General features: G+C 46.9%; 1 protein-coding gene across 1 annotated transcript in view; it reads right to left on the reverse strand.

Annotated features, from left to right (window-relative positions):
• Nucleotides 1-11,355: 11,355 nt before the first annotated feature.
• LOC121378064 overlaps nt 11,356-13,366 on the reverse strand; it is a 293,865-nt gene continuing 291,854 nt past the window's right edge. Inside the window, exon 23 of the mRNA XM_041506164.1 lies at nt 11,356-11,502. Coding sequence (XP_041362098.1) covers nt 11,356-11,502 — 147 coding nt within the window. The remainder of the gene's footprint in view (nt 11,503-13,366) is intronic.

Consider the following 13,366-nt stretch of genomic DNA (forward strand, 5'->3'; position numbering starts at 1 on the left):
GGTTGTGGGCTCATTTGTGGGTGCTTGTGGCGTTTTTGTCTGCGGTCTATTCGGTCTAGACCAGTATTATTCTTTGTCTTTACGTAGTCAGTCGGGTTAGTGTGTCTGTATGGCGTTGGTCTCTTCATGCGTTCGTTGCATCTAGCAGGGTGTTTACTCGCGCCGCAAGACACCAGACGACACGGACCCATTGGGGGTTGTGTTAGTTTTTGTGTGTGAAGTCTGGGCCTTATGAGTTGAACTTTGCACTGTTCCTACAATGGGAGTGATTCGTTTTCAAGCGGTTCTATGGTTGTGTGGTGGTTCGAGCTGCAGTCTTGGTGTGTAAATGGAAATAAGGGTACCAAAGCATGTCAGGTGGTGGAGGGAGTAAAAATGGGTCTCGGGTTAGTTTCAGTTTAGGTTTTGTGGTTGTGCTCAATTGTGTCATTGTGGGTCGTGACGGCTCGAAAGCACCACACCCCAGGTGTGTGTGTCTGTACGTGGCCCGGAGGTGGTTTTACGTGGTCGTAAGCAGTTTGTTGGGAATAGGTTGGATAGTCTAAAAAAATGACGTGCATATGGTAGATTGTTGGCAAGGTCGGGCCACTCCATTATGGTGGTGGTTGTTTGGGTCTTGAGTCATCTTGGTGGGGAGTAGAGAAAGGCGGAAAAGAAGACCACACAGACAAGGCAGTGGGCTGGTTTTACGAGCAGGAAATAGTTGTCTCCAGTGAACCAGGTCGCCGTCCGAGAACCCAATAGTCACGTTGCAAGAGCAACCCAAGGACAGCGGCTGGAGGTCTCAGCCGGGCCAGCAACACCAAAGACGGGAAAGGGACAGGGCCAAAGCGACAGACCACCAACAACAACCGGAAGGATAAGGACTATGAACACCGGAGAAGGGAACAGACGGCAAACAAAAAGAGGGCACTGATACCTCCTTAGCCGGCAGCATATCGAGGATTGCCACAAACCGGGCCCCCAGACGGCTATTGCCGCGCGCGTTTACTCGTCCTTTTTTTTCTTTTTGTAGCAGGTCGTTGCGCAGACGGTTGTGACCCTCTTAGGTTCTTTTTGTGTTTGTATGGTTGTGTTTTTGATAATGTCTCTTTGCTCCGATTTATGTCTCGTCAGTTTTCTAGCTGATACTCGTGTTTTGTATACTTACAGGGAGAGCACTATTATTGCATTGTGTCGGTGGCTTGTTGGTATGCATGGTTTTACAAATTTCTCCTTGTGTGTTGTTCCCTCGTGTTTTTTGTTTTTGTTTTTTAACCCCGAGTTCAGCTTTGTTCGTGAGCTTTTAATCGCTTTTTTTTTTTGTCTTTTGTGGACAACACAACAGAAGAATAAGTGCAGGGAATTTTGGTGTTGTCGTGCGTTCGTGCTGTAGTTTGATGTAGCTTTATAGGTGGGTGTTTGTGTAGGTATTCGAGATGCTTTTTTGTAAGCGGTGACGGGGGGCGGCTTGCCTATTTGTGAGGAGGAAGGATGCGTCCAGAGGTTCGCTTGTTTGTCCTGCCCTGGGTGTTGTGAAGGATGGGTAGTGTGGAACCGTGTGTGGATGGTTAGATTATCTGGTTTTTTACTTTGTTAATAGAGTATGTTGAGTGTTGGGTTTTGGTTCACGATTTTTGTAAGCGTTGGTTGTGGTCAGAAAAGGTTTGGGTTGGTTTTTTGGGTGGGTTTGGTGTGTGGTTGGTTTTTTGTTTGTCTGTGGTTTTGTTGGGTCTCAGGTTGTTGGCGCGATGGTGTGGCGGGTGGCACGGTCTTCTGGATTGGGTGTTGTGGGGGTTGCAGGTGTGTTTGATGTCTGTTTGGGTGTGTGGTGTGTGTGGTTTTTTGGGTAGCATCTGTGTATAGGGTTGTTGTGTGGTTTTTATGTGGGTTGGGGATTGAGTGGGTGGGTGACTGTGGTGGGGTAGTATATATTTGATAAGTGGTTGTATCTGTTTATGTAGGTGGTACGGTGGGTGGTCAATTGGAGTGGGGTTTTTGTTGTGTTGTGGTTGGGGTAAACTTTGTAGGAAATGTAGTCTAAAGGGGGTGGTGGGGGGTAGTTACAGAGTGGAGATTTTAAAAAGGATCATGTGGGTTCGATGTGGGTGGAGGGATATAAGGGTATGTGTGGGTAGGGGTGGGGGGGGGGGTCCTGGGCCACAAGGTGATTTGGTGTTGTTTGGGTGTGGGGTGGTTTTTGTTGTGATAGTTTTTTGGTGTTGATTGGGTTGTGGTGGTTGGTTTGGGGGGTGGGTGGTGGGTTTTGTTTTGCTGCTTTTGTTTGTTGGCTCCTATTTTTTTGGTTGTGTTTTGTCGGGTTGTGTGGTTTTTGGTTGCGATTGTAATATTGTGTGGTATGCTAGGGTGGGTGTTGGTTTGTTGTGTTGTTGGTGTTTTGTTTTTGGTGTGGTCATTGGTTTCGGTGTTTTTATTTGGTGCGTTGTTGCTGTCTTGGGAGGTGTATGTGCTATACAATTTTGTTGGGGTGTGTGTTTTGGTTAGTCTGAATTACACCCTAGTGGGTGGGTGTTGGCGCTGGGGGTGGTGTGAGAGAGTGGGGGTTTGTGGGGGGTGGAGTATGTATTGAGAAAGGTAATTTTGGATAGGGCTGATGGTTTTGGGTAGGTGGGTGGTGCTTGTAGTGTTGTGATGGGATATGTTTGTGGGGGGGGTGATATCGAGGGTCGTTGGTGGGTGGTGGCGTTGATGGTGGGGTGGGCTCTGAGGGTATATGATAAATGATGGTTAACAAGAGGTGGTGGGGGTGGACACGTCGTAAAAAAGCTGTGTGTGATTGGGGGTGGACGATCTGTAAATCAGGGTGTGGGATAAAAGAAGTTGGGTGGTGGTTGGTGGTTTTGGGTATGAGAATGTTTTGTGGGGACAACAGGGAGGTTACTTTGGTGTTTAGGGGCGTAAGGGGTGGGGGAATTGGTGGGGGGGGACAGGCAAACTGGTGTTGTGTATGTTGGTATGGAGCCGTTGTGTTGATGAGCGTGGGGGGGCGGGGGGTGCTGGGGTGGTAGACGGGTAAAAATGCAGTGAGACGGCAAGGGGGGGGTGGCCAGGGTATGTTGTTTTAGGGTATCAGAGGGGGACGAGCATGGTGAAGGTGTGGGGGGTGTGGGGTGGTCTCTTGTTGTGTGGTGTTGGGTTGCCGCTCTTAGTTTTGTATGTGAGGGTGGTTTTAATCTGGTCGGTGGGGGGTGTCAGTGTTGGCGAGAGGTGTAAGTGATTACCCTGTGGGTGGTGCTCTCTGAGGGGTGGTTGTGTGGTTTTCTTGAGGTTTGTTGTCTCCGTTGTTTGTCGGAAGGAGAGGGGTCGGGAAGCATGCAACCAAGGGGATATACAAATTAAAAAGACTTGCGAAAAAAATTCCGTGAAGAACATATGGCCTTAGAGGTGTTAAAAAGCCTCGGCATCAATACGGTAGGACAGAAAGGTTGTCTGTGGTAAAGTAAGTGCGAGTAAGGCAAGGAAAAAACGTCGGTGTGGGGGGTTCATGGAGGGGCGTGAAATAGTAGATTAGTTTTTGGGATCCGAGAGTGCAGAAAGTTTCGGGGGTTGAAAAAAATCAATTAAAGATTGTCATTGAAAATGGAGTGGGGGGCTGAGAATCCTTGGAAACCAGTTACATAGAAAGTGAGCTCCTTGCCATATATTGAGGGACAGAATAGGGGGTACTGCGGATGGGAAAGCCTTGATATATTGGTTGTGGGGTTACTGAATGGGCGAAGTAAATGAAAGGGTGGGGGGTCATGTTTTTGGGGAGGGGTTGGGGTTGTTGGATAATGGGTGGTTTGCAAAATGGTTAAGCTTTTGGCGTCTTACTCCGCCGCCTCTTTCCATACTCGCCTCGGACAAACATCATAAGAAGATGTTTGATAGTATGCTTCTGTTCTGTTGCACTTCCTGGGTGTGTTGGGGGTTCTGTCGGTGGTTAGGTTGTTCTCTTTCCGCGGTCTGTTACCGGGGGGTAGTCTCCCATTGTTTGTTTGTGGTGGTTTCCCCGTCGAGCAGAGTATGCATTGTCGTTGCGGGTTGGTCGAGTCAGGTGGGTTCTGGTTTCAGCTTAGTTCGTGTGGGACCGAGCTCCTCGCCTAATTTTCAGTGCCGTGTGTATGTTGATGGCGCCTTATTTTTATTGTGGCTAATGTTGAAATAGGGACCGTGAAAGTAGGGGGGGGCGTCATGAAATGGCAGGTTAGAAAGCAGTTTTGGTGTGTTTTATGTAGAAAAGGTAAAATAAATGGGGGGCAGGGTCAGCTGGTTTGGTTGGTGGTGTGTTGCGTCAAGAAAGCATAGTTAATACACTGTTTTTGGTTCATCAAGTAGTAAAGAGTGAGAGGGGATGGGATGGTTCGGCGGGCAAATGACATGGTGCCGGATAGCTTTGTGTTGGGTGAGTGGCGGTGGCGAGGGCAAAGGCGGTGAAAGGGGCGGATATAAGGGGCTTGGTGGCGCTAGGATGGGTGGTCACGTGGTTTTTACCGCTCAAGTGTGGGGTGTTTGGAGTGGGTGTGACATGGGTGTGTGTGTGTTCATTTTGGACTCGACGGGCCAGTGTGTGTTTTGTTGGTGTGTCTGTTGTTCTTGAGGTCTCTTGCGTGGCGATAGGAAACAGTCGTTAAAATGTGCGACAAGTGGGTTTGTTTCTGGTTGTAGGGCTTAATGGTGTTATTTCTGTGTGGGATTTGGTATGGTGTGGTGTTGTGTTGCATTGTCTTTGTCTGTGGTGTCTTCGTCTTTTTTTTTTGGGATATCGTCCATGATGTGTGTGTGTTTGGTTTGCGCGTTGGCACAGGTGAGCTGGGGTTGACATGCGCTACGGTGTGATCCGTTCTATGTGCCGGGTTTTGTGCCGATTCGTGTGTTGGACAGCGAACGGCTAAGACGCGCTACGAGGGGGGCGTCGGTTGGCACAGGCGTTGGTCAGCGCGCATGTTACCACGGCCTGGGTGCCAACGGGTACGGGGGGACAGCGGCAATGGACTTGTGCTCAGCTAGCCGTGCAACTGACGTTGGACAGTCGCAAGGTGCGCGACCAGTCCGGCAGCAGGACTGGGACAGCCAGACCACTAGCCTGGTGGCATACACGACGTTGTGCAGCGCAGACCCGCGATCTGTGTCACCGAGTGACGGTGACGCGTCTAAGGATTCTCTCAACAGCCAGTGGTTTTGAAAATACCGTCGGCGGGGGCAGGGATACCGCTCTCCCACAGACTCTCGTGTTGGGAGCACGGGGCCAGGAAGGCCCCAAGGGCAGAAACCCATGTCATAGGGTGGCATGTACGGACCCAAGGCACGCCAAGTGAGGAACATGGGTGAATCAAGGAGCACCCCAAACGCTACAAGAGAAAGACGGGAGGCAGGGGAACCTACCGCCCGAAATACGGATGATACTATGTAAACATTAACCTCCCGAAAAGCCTCAAAAGGTAGCACCTCTAGATTTTCCGGGTGAAGAGTCTAATTACGGGTCAGGCTCCCTATTTCCCCCTAAAATTTTTAACCTTATTTTCTCGAACAACACCTTCCACCTGTTGTTACTCATTCCACTTGTACCTGCTTTCTCTCACCTGCCTTAAAACACATTCAGCATCTAAACTGTCCTTTACCCCTTTCTGAACCTGAAAGCCATCACAAGACAAAGTTAGAATCTGCTGCCGGATCTGACCTAAAAGCATACCAGAAGACAATTCACGCATGCCGTTCTACCTTAAAAGCATACACAAAGACATAGCGTTAGAATCTGGATGCCGGGTACCGTAGTTGAAACGACAAGCTATCAACACATAGTTATCATCTGATGCCGTGTTCTCAACCTGACAGCATCCCCGAAGACATAAGTTAGAATCTGTGCAGGGTAGTAAAACTGAACGCTATCCCACCGACAAACGTCATCTTATGCAAGGTTTCTGAAACCTGAAAAGCAATACCAGACCAACAGATTCTATCTTATCATGTTCTAAACTGAAATCATTCTCACACTACAAAATCATATCGGATTCAGGGTTCTGAAACCCTTAAAAGCCAGTACCACAGAAGACAGAGTTAGACTTCTGATCTGTGTTTCTTCACCTCTTGAACTGCGGCCGTTAGCCAAAGTACTTTTGGTGGTTTGTAGAATCTGATGCAGTTTATAAACTGAAAGCATACCTACATGACAGAGAGTCAATCTGGATGCAGGGTTCTCAGAACGGAAAAAGGCTTATTTCCAAAGGAGCAACGGTTATGTGATAGTTCTGGTCTTTTGCCTGTTGGGTTTTGGTGGACCGGTTGGGTCGTTGCCATATGGGTTGTGCAGGTGGAGACAGTGGATCATTGCACCCCCATCGAGTGCGGGTTCAAAGTTTGGAATGTGAAAAACATTGGCCGGTCTTGGATTGGGGGTTAGTCCTATAGAGCCAATAGAATATCTGAAATAAATGAATAATGATTTTTAACCCACCCAGCATACAAATACATCGGCGATTGGTGTCAGACTATTTAATGCAAACAAATAAGTGATGATCAACTCCAACATAACATTGGAGCAAAACACGGTAAAGAACGTGCAAAAACAAAAAAATATACAGACAGAGCAAGTACATTTCAGAGTAAATTTAGTATCACGGAACAATGCATAAAAATGTGTCGTGTTTGTTATGGTTTGTTCTGTGACTCATTGACATGTCTTTGACCAAATAATTTTGTTTCAGTTTAATGCAATTCGTACACGCCGCTTCGAACAGTGGGGGTTGTTCTGGGCCATCCGAGTACCGCGGTCATGCACACACTCCGGGGAGGATCTTCTTCCGAATAGTCTTTTTCGTATCAAGTACGTGGACACAAAACGAGTTCATCCATCCTCACTGCCTGTAAGAGGACGGCCACTCTCCCAAGAACGACCGTTGATGACATGAAGCTGTTCCCAACCGCACAGTCCCCATCATGGGGGGGTGGCAATTGTGCAGGCTGTCACGAGCTGGGTTTAATAGTTATTTTAATAATTCAGTAGAGGTTGGTGGTACACCACCCAGGCATGAAGGGCAATACGCCAAAGGCATACTGGGGCACTGATCTGCCTGGTTCATATGCCCCCAAGTGGTCAGCGTCGTTGTAAATCTGGATTGGCAATCGGCCGTGAAGATACTAGCACGTAGCTGTGCTAGGTTCCCCATGCGCGCAATTAGAGATTGGGTCCGCTTCGCATATTGGTTTAAAGTGGGAGACATGAAAATTAGTTGGGAATAATAAGAAAGGGGCAATCGAACCCTTAGGTTCACGAAGGCTTGTAATGACTGGGCCGCAAACTGCAGCACTAACGGATTGATGCCATCAGGTGCAGTCTCGAGGAAAGGATTGTGACTGATGGATAAAACTGTAGCACAAGCCAGAGTCCCATACGTGTCCGCTGTATAGACAGGGAGTAAGCCCGGTAACCGTCTTGAATTGTGGCCAGAAAAAAGGGTTTTATAGACAACAGCATCTGTACAAGCTCTCTTCGATTGCAAGATCAAACCACTTTCAGGGGGAAAATCACTGCCAGTGGTAGAAACAAACTAGAAGGTGTTTCTCAAATGTCAGTTAAAATCAATTTGGAGGAAGCGTAGAAAAACCCCACTGAATAGGAGACAAAATATACGCTAGCATTTCGGGGGGCATTGCACCAAACAACTTCTAATGCGGAAATAAGACACATGGGGGTAGGAAGGGTTTAGATATGGTGTGAAAAATTCTTACCTTCGAATCTCAGATGTAGTTTAGAGATTATGGAATAGGAAAAAATAACCGCTAGAATCACAGCTAAATAGCGAGGAGGAAATCAACCATAGGGGGTGGGGTTGGGATGTGGGTTGCTGTAAAAGTTAACAGGTATCGTGTCGGGCGGAGAAGGTCCGAAGCCGGGAGACCTTTGTACTAGGTAGTGGCCATATGTCGATTCTGAGAAAGGTTAGGGGGAGGTCCGGTTAAGACGGTTAGTGATGAATTGTGCAACGGAACCGGCTATATAGCTGTTTGGGAGGAATTAATCTTGGAATAATGGGGCATGTCTACAGAAGGTCACTTTTTATGTCCCTACACAAGGTGTGTTCCTACAAAACACTATACATACAACATGGCCCTGTTAAAATATACAACAGAAGACTAACACTGACTAACTATGGTGAAACGACGGTGGCCGCGTACGCACTAAGGTCAGTGAATCTTGTTGTAAATATTGTTCGTGGGAACTCAAATAGAGGTGGGCAAGATAAGCTTGTTGTGGCTCTAAGTGTTGCGCGAAGTGGGGGTTGGCGGAGGGGGTGGGGGTGGTTCGGGGGAAAATGCAGGACTAACGTGTGGAAGCTGCGGGTTGGGGGCTGGTGAGGGCATTTTTATACGAAAGTTGAGTTCCTTTTAGTAAGAAAGGGAAGTACAACACATGGTGGTTTTCACCCAGGGGCTGGAAAAAAAGAAAGCGTGTGTGGGTGCATGGGGAAAACTACCTACTCTCGTTTTGTTGTGTTTGTCCGCGGGAATGTGGGATGATCTTTTGTGTCTTGTATTGTGACTGTAATGGTTGAGATGTTTCGGAGGGGGTGTGGTGTAACTGGAGGTATCTGTTATGTGGTTGTTTCCAGATTGTATGCAGAAGACCGGAAGGAAAGGGGGCGAGTGGTCGGCTAGAAAGCTAGGAAGTTGAGTGGGTGGTTGGTTTGTAAAGATGGAAAAGGGTGCATTAGAGGGGACGGGGGGGGAGGGAAGTGGAGTGACGAACGTGCAATTTCTACTGGAGGTCAGAGTTGGCTAGGGTGAGGTCACAGCGGGGAAACGTTCTAATCTGGTGGCTCATGAGGAGTGTATAAGGGTTGCTAAGGTCGCGCACGAGGGGTAGGGACGGGTAAGGCAATCACTAGGGGGACACGGGCAGAAGAGGTGGGCAGGCAATACATGCAGAAAGACAAACAGGCAGGAGCAAAGTGTATTACCACATGAGGCCGCAGGGGGCAAAACGAAAAACAGTAAGCCCGAGTAGGGGATGATTAGACATCCAAAACTAACGGGGCAGGTGAGGCAGCCAGAAAAAACACCGCCCGAGGCGGCAGCAGGAAAGAGCCGAAGGCGACTGGAAGAAAGGGGGCACTGGACAAAAACACGCAGTAAGCGGAAAGGAAAAAAAAAAAAAGAGAAAGAGAGAGGCCCGCAGGGGGCGGAGCAGCAAGCAGAGAGAAGAAAAAAGGGGGGAGGCGCGCCAAGCGAAAGAATACACTGGAGGCCTAAGGCGGACAGACAAAACCACCGTAGAACCGATGTAGGAGCGTGACGTGTCAAGGGGGGGTTTCAAAAAGTGCCGGTCTGTAATAGGTGAACCAAAGGTGGTAGCCAGATGTCGGGCATGTTTTGGGTCATATTCCTTGAAAAGCCTGGCCCCTCCCCCCCCCACCACACACCCCACACAAAGGAGGGGGACCCCAGGAAGTAAACGAAAACACGTGGAGCACCGGGGCAAAAGGGCGTGAGGGCGTCGTTCAGTGTTAGCAAGAAAATGCATGTAGCATGTTAATTATATAGATAATCTAAGCAAGAGATTCGTTGAAAGATTTTTAGAAATGAAGAACTTTGTCTGTTTACAAACAGACACCACCACTTGGTTCCGAACAATGAATGACTTACGTAACAACACAGTCCCTAAGACTCGGTGACAAGAGGAGAAAAACAGAAGCTCGGGAATATCCTGTCTGTAAGAGAATAGCAGGAAAGAGTACCTTTGCGGTATGTGGTATGTGGGGCCTTTCTAGGGTTATGAATGCAGTAGATCACATCAGTGGTATTGCGAGGGCTTGCGTTCGCTATTGGTAGGATTGAAAGGGGTGTCAGGGTGGATGTGGGCCTATTTAGGCGTTGCGTGGGTGTGTGTGTGGTGTGTGTGCTGATGTGTGGCAAGGGTGGTGGGGGTGGCGGTGTGCTGGGGTTCACGTAGGGGTTCGAGTATCTTGTGTGTGTGGGTGTGGTGTACTGTACTTGTCGTATGTTTGGGTGGTGGACCTAGTACCAAAGGGAGAGGATATTCAATGTTGTGGGGGGTTTAGGCTACATTGAAGGAATGAAATAGCCTTTGATGTTAGCTGAAGTTGGGTGGTTATAAAAAAAGTACATTTTAATCTTTTCTCACCTTACCTTTACTCTTAAAACGTGAAGTTTTGTGCTGGTATCGCAGAGTCTGAAATGTAAACTGTTAACTGGAGCCATGAGTTGGACTGGGTGGCCCTGCAGAGTACTACACTAGTGTTTCCCGTTCCTGATACAAGAGCGTAATCTGAATGAAAACAGCTGTATTACTACCCACTTCATTATGGCGGAACAAAACACATTAACGTGCTAAACATCAGGACTACAAAAAAATCAACATCTCTGTCAATTACAGGTTATGCCCCATAATTTAGCACTTCAGTGCAATTTAGCATTTGTAGCAAGTCGAAGTTTGAGCGTCGGGGTTGTCGGGCGATGCGGGCTAGATGATATGGTCCCTGATTTGTGTTTCGTTGTTGGGGGAGTGTTAAGTATGATATAATTTCACCCTGTATCTAGTAAATTGCTAACTGTGTTAAGAGTCAATTTTGTAATTTGCAGTGTAACCACTCCCCTCCCAAAAACGTATTCAGCATCCTTTTGGTATAGGGAAGCAGGGGTGTCGGCATTATTAGACACCGGGTGTTCCGGTGGGTGGGGTCATAAAATCGGTTTGGATGAGCAGATCTATAGCCTGTACGGTGTGGCTTGTGGCTGGTTTGACGGGGTGGTAGTGCAGGAGGTTCATATCACGGGATTTCTTGTGTGTTTGACTTGAGTTCTGGCCCCTAGGTACTATAATTTCTGCATGTGGCCAATAAGGATGGTTTTGTCGCTGATGACACGTTAGGGTCGTCCATAATTTTTCAACATTTTCACAACAGCGTACAAACCGACACTTTTGACCACGCTCCCTCCCCCACCTACAGGTGGACATCCCTCAATGAAAATGTTATCGCATTTCATTTTAAAAAAAGTGTACCTGGCGCCCTGACCCTCGTCCTCCCGCTCTTCCCGGGTTTTGTTGACGTCGTCGGTTAAGTTATGTTGAAAAGTAGTGGCCGGCCCGTGACGGTTTCCACGGTTAGCAGCACCGGGGCACTGATTCCAATGCGGTAATCTAGTGGACGGGGGGGTGGGTGGTTGTTTTTGGCCAGTTCATAGTCATTTTGTCCACTTGTAAAAGCACGTTGACTGGTTGTGCAAATCAGTAAAACCTGATGGCTCCTGATCATGATGGAGTTCCATTGATCCAAACACTATTTTGGTTGTTCTTCATAACTATAGGTATACCTTATTTTGCCTTTCTGTTCGGAAGACATTTGTATGTTAAGTGAGTCATTGATCCTTGTAACCAGGGACAGGACACAGTGAATTTGTGATGAAGCTGGCCAGACTCGGATCTACAGAAACATGATCCGCCTTCAGGAGGCTGTTGGTACGAAACCGATACTTCGAAGTTTCACCTTTGATGCATTCTTGTTTCTAGAACACTAAAACACCATCATGAAAAAAAGCCTTCAAAAACTTCTCTACAACACTATTTTCTATGCATAATATATTCTTGTAAAATTCGGTTTTCTCTCAAATTTAGAACCATGAATTTTTCTACACAGTGAATGGGTGTATCATACCTTCAGACCGTCTTTACTACGACATTTACAACCATACACCACAAATTGTCAGGAACAATGCCATCAATGTTTCTTCTGTTCAGTACACCGAATTTCCACACCTTCCGACACCCGACAGAGCAAATTAGGAGCAACGTGCAATCGTGACGTCTGAAAACACCTCTTTACAGGACATTAATAATCACAGATACTGTAGCATTTTGGAAGTAACCCACAGCCACTTAGAATCCTAGTCTCGTCGTGAGCTGCTGTGTCCAACTTGCTGTCCGAGCAACGAATGTCTGCACATCTGTTACACATTGCTTTTGGCAAAAAGCCTTTTAAAGGATTAAAGGATTCACTTGAACATAAAATCTCTATTTTTAATATTTTGTAAACGAACAAGAGTCCATCAGAGATTCTTGCTTAGTGCCGGTGAAGGCGTCGTGTTTATATGTATTTGTTGTTTTTAATAATAACTGCAATGCATTAATTATTTTAAATGCTATTCAGTCATCATTTATTTTATTTTTTGTACATTATTTTTGGCAAACGGGAGGGTTTCACGGGTCCGTGACAATTCGAACCTCTCTACAACTATTTTCATGCGATCTTGTTTTTTCTTGTAAAATGTACGACTTCTCTTTTACAATTTAGACCATGATTTTTTTTGGTTCTGAGCTGACATGGGGGTGGGTGTTTCAGGTGAATAGTGTTAATTTTATACAGTGAACAGGCGCATTTTCTGTTGTAGAGTCAGGCTCAGTAGTTCTAAGAGCGGTGGGGCGCAAAGGCCCGATGTCCTTTGTGGTGGTTCGTTTGAATTGAATGGGCTAGTGTAATGAAACGATGTGGTCTAAGGTTTTGGTGGATGTGGGGTCCTCCAAACAGGGGCTGAAGTGTGGGTGGGGTCGTGTGGTGGTTAATAATAGTTTGTATTTCTCTACCCCCAAATGTGACTGAATACTTTACACTGAGAGTAACTGCTCTCGCTACATCATTCCCAGGAAACATTTTGGATCATCTGATGATGCCATTCTTTGTGGTCTCTGCCAATTCTTGAAGTTGGACTAGCAATGTGGTAGTTATATGGATCAGTGCTGAGTCATCTGCTAGAGGGTCATCGACCCTGTTCGTTGTCCCGTACTGGTCTGCTAGTCCCGTTTGGTCATGTGTCCTTTCTACATCCCTATAGGGCCATTACTTTCCCCCTATGGAACTCCAGTGTTACGGTAATGATACAAATCACGCCACAAACATAGTCTGCTTTGGTGTTCCAAAGGGGACGTTAGTTTTAACATGTTAGGTCATGGAAATTGTCAAACCAAAGACAAATCAACAGACAATAATGTCTGAATAAATAATTGTGTTTACGTCGATTTGTAAGCTGACCAAAGATTATTCCAAACCTAATTATCAACCTAGCTGTTATTTTAGGCATTGTGTGTCCATCAGAATTAAAAAGGAAAATAGAAGACTACTCAGGGCTTATTCAATATTCTTTGAAAAACTGGGCCCAAATGATTGTGCAACTGAATTCAAGTCGCAACTCTTGATTGGGTGATTTCATGCCATGTTTTTCATGTTGGCAGTAAACCATAGGGGACAGGGTGTTTTTTTGTAAATGGGGTGGAGTGGGTTTTGTAGGTGCACGAGTCAGTGACGCGTCAATGGTATTCTAATGGCTGGGTGAGATCAGTAGGTCAAGGTTTTTTGGTAAAATGCGTGCTGCCGCA

The sequence above is a fragment of the Gigantopelta aegis genome, chromosome 7 (assembly GCF_016097555.1).
Source record: "Gigantopelta aegis isolate Gae_Host chromosome 7, Gae_host_genome, whole genome shotgun sequence".
Taxonomy (NCBI): Eukaryota; Metazoa; Mollusca; class Gastropoda; order Neomphalida; family Peltospiridae; genus Gigantopelta; species Gigantopelta aegis.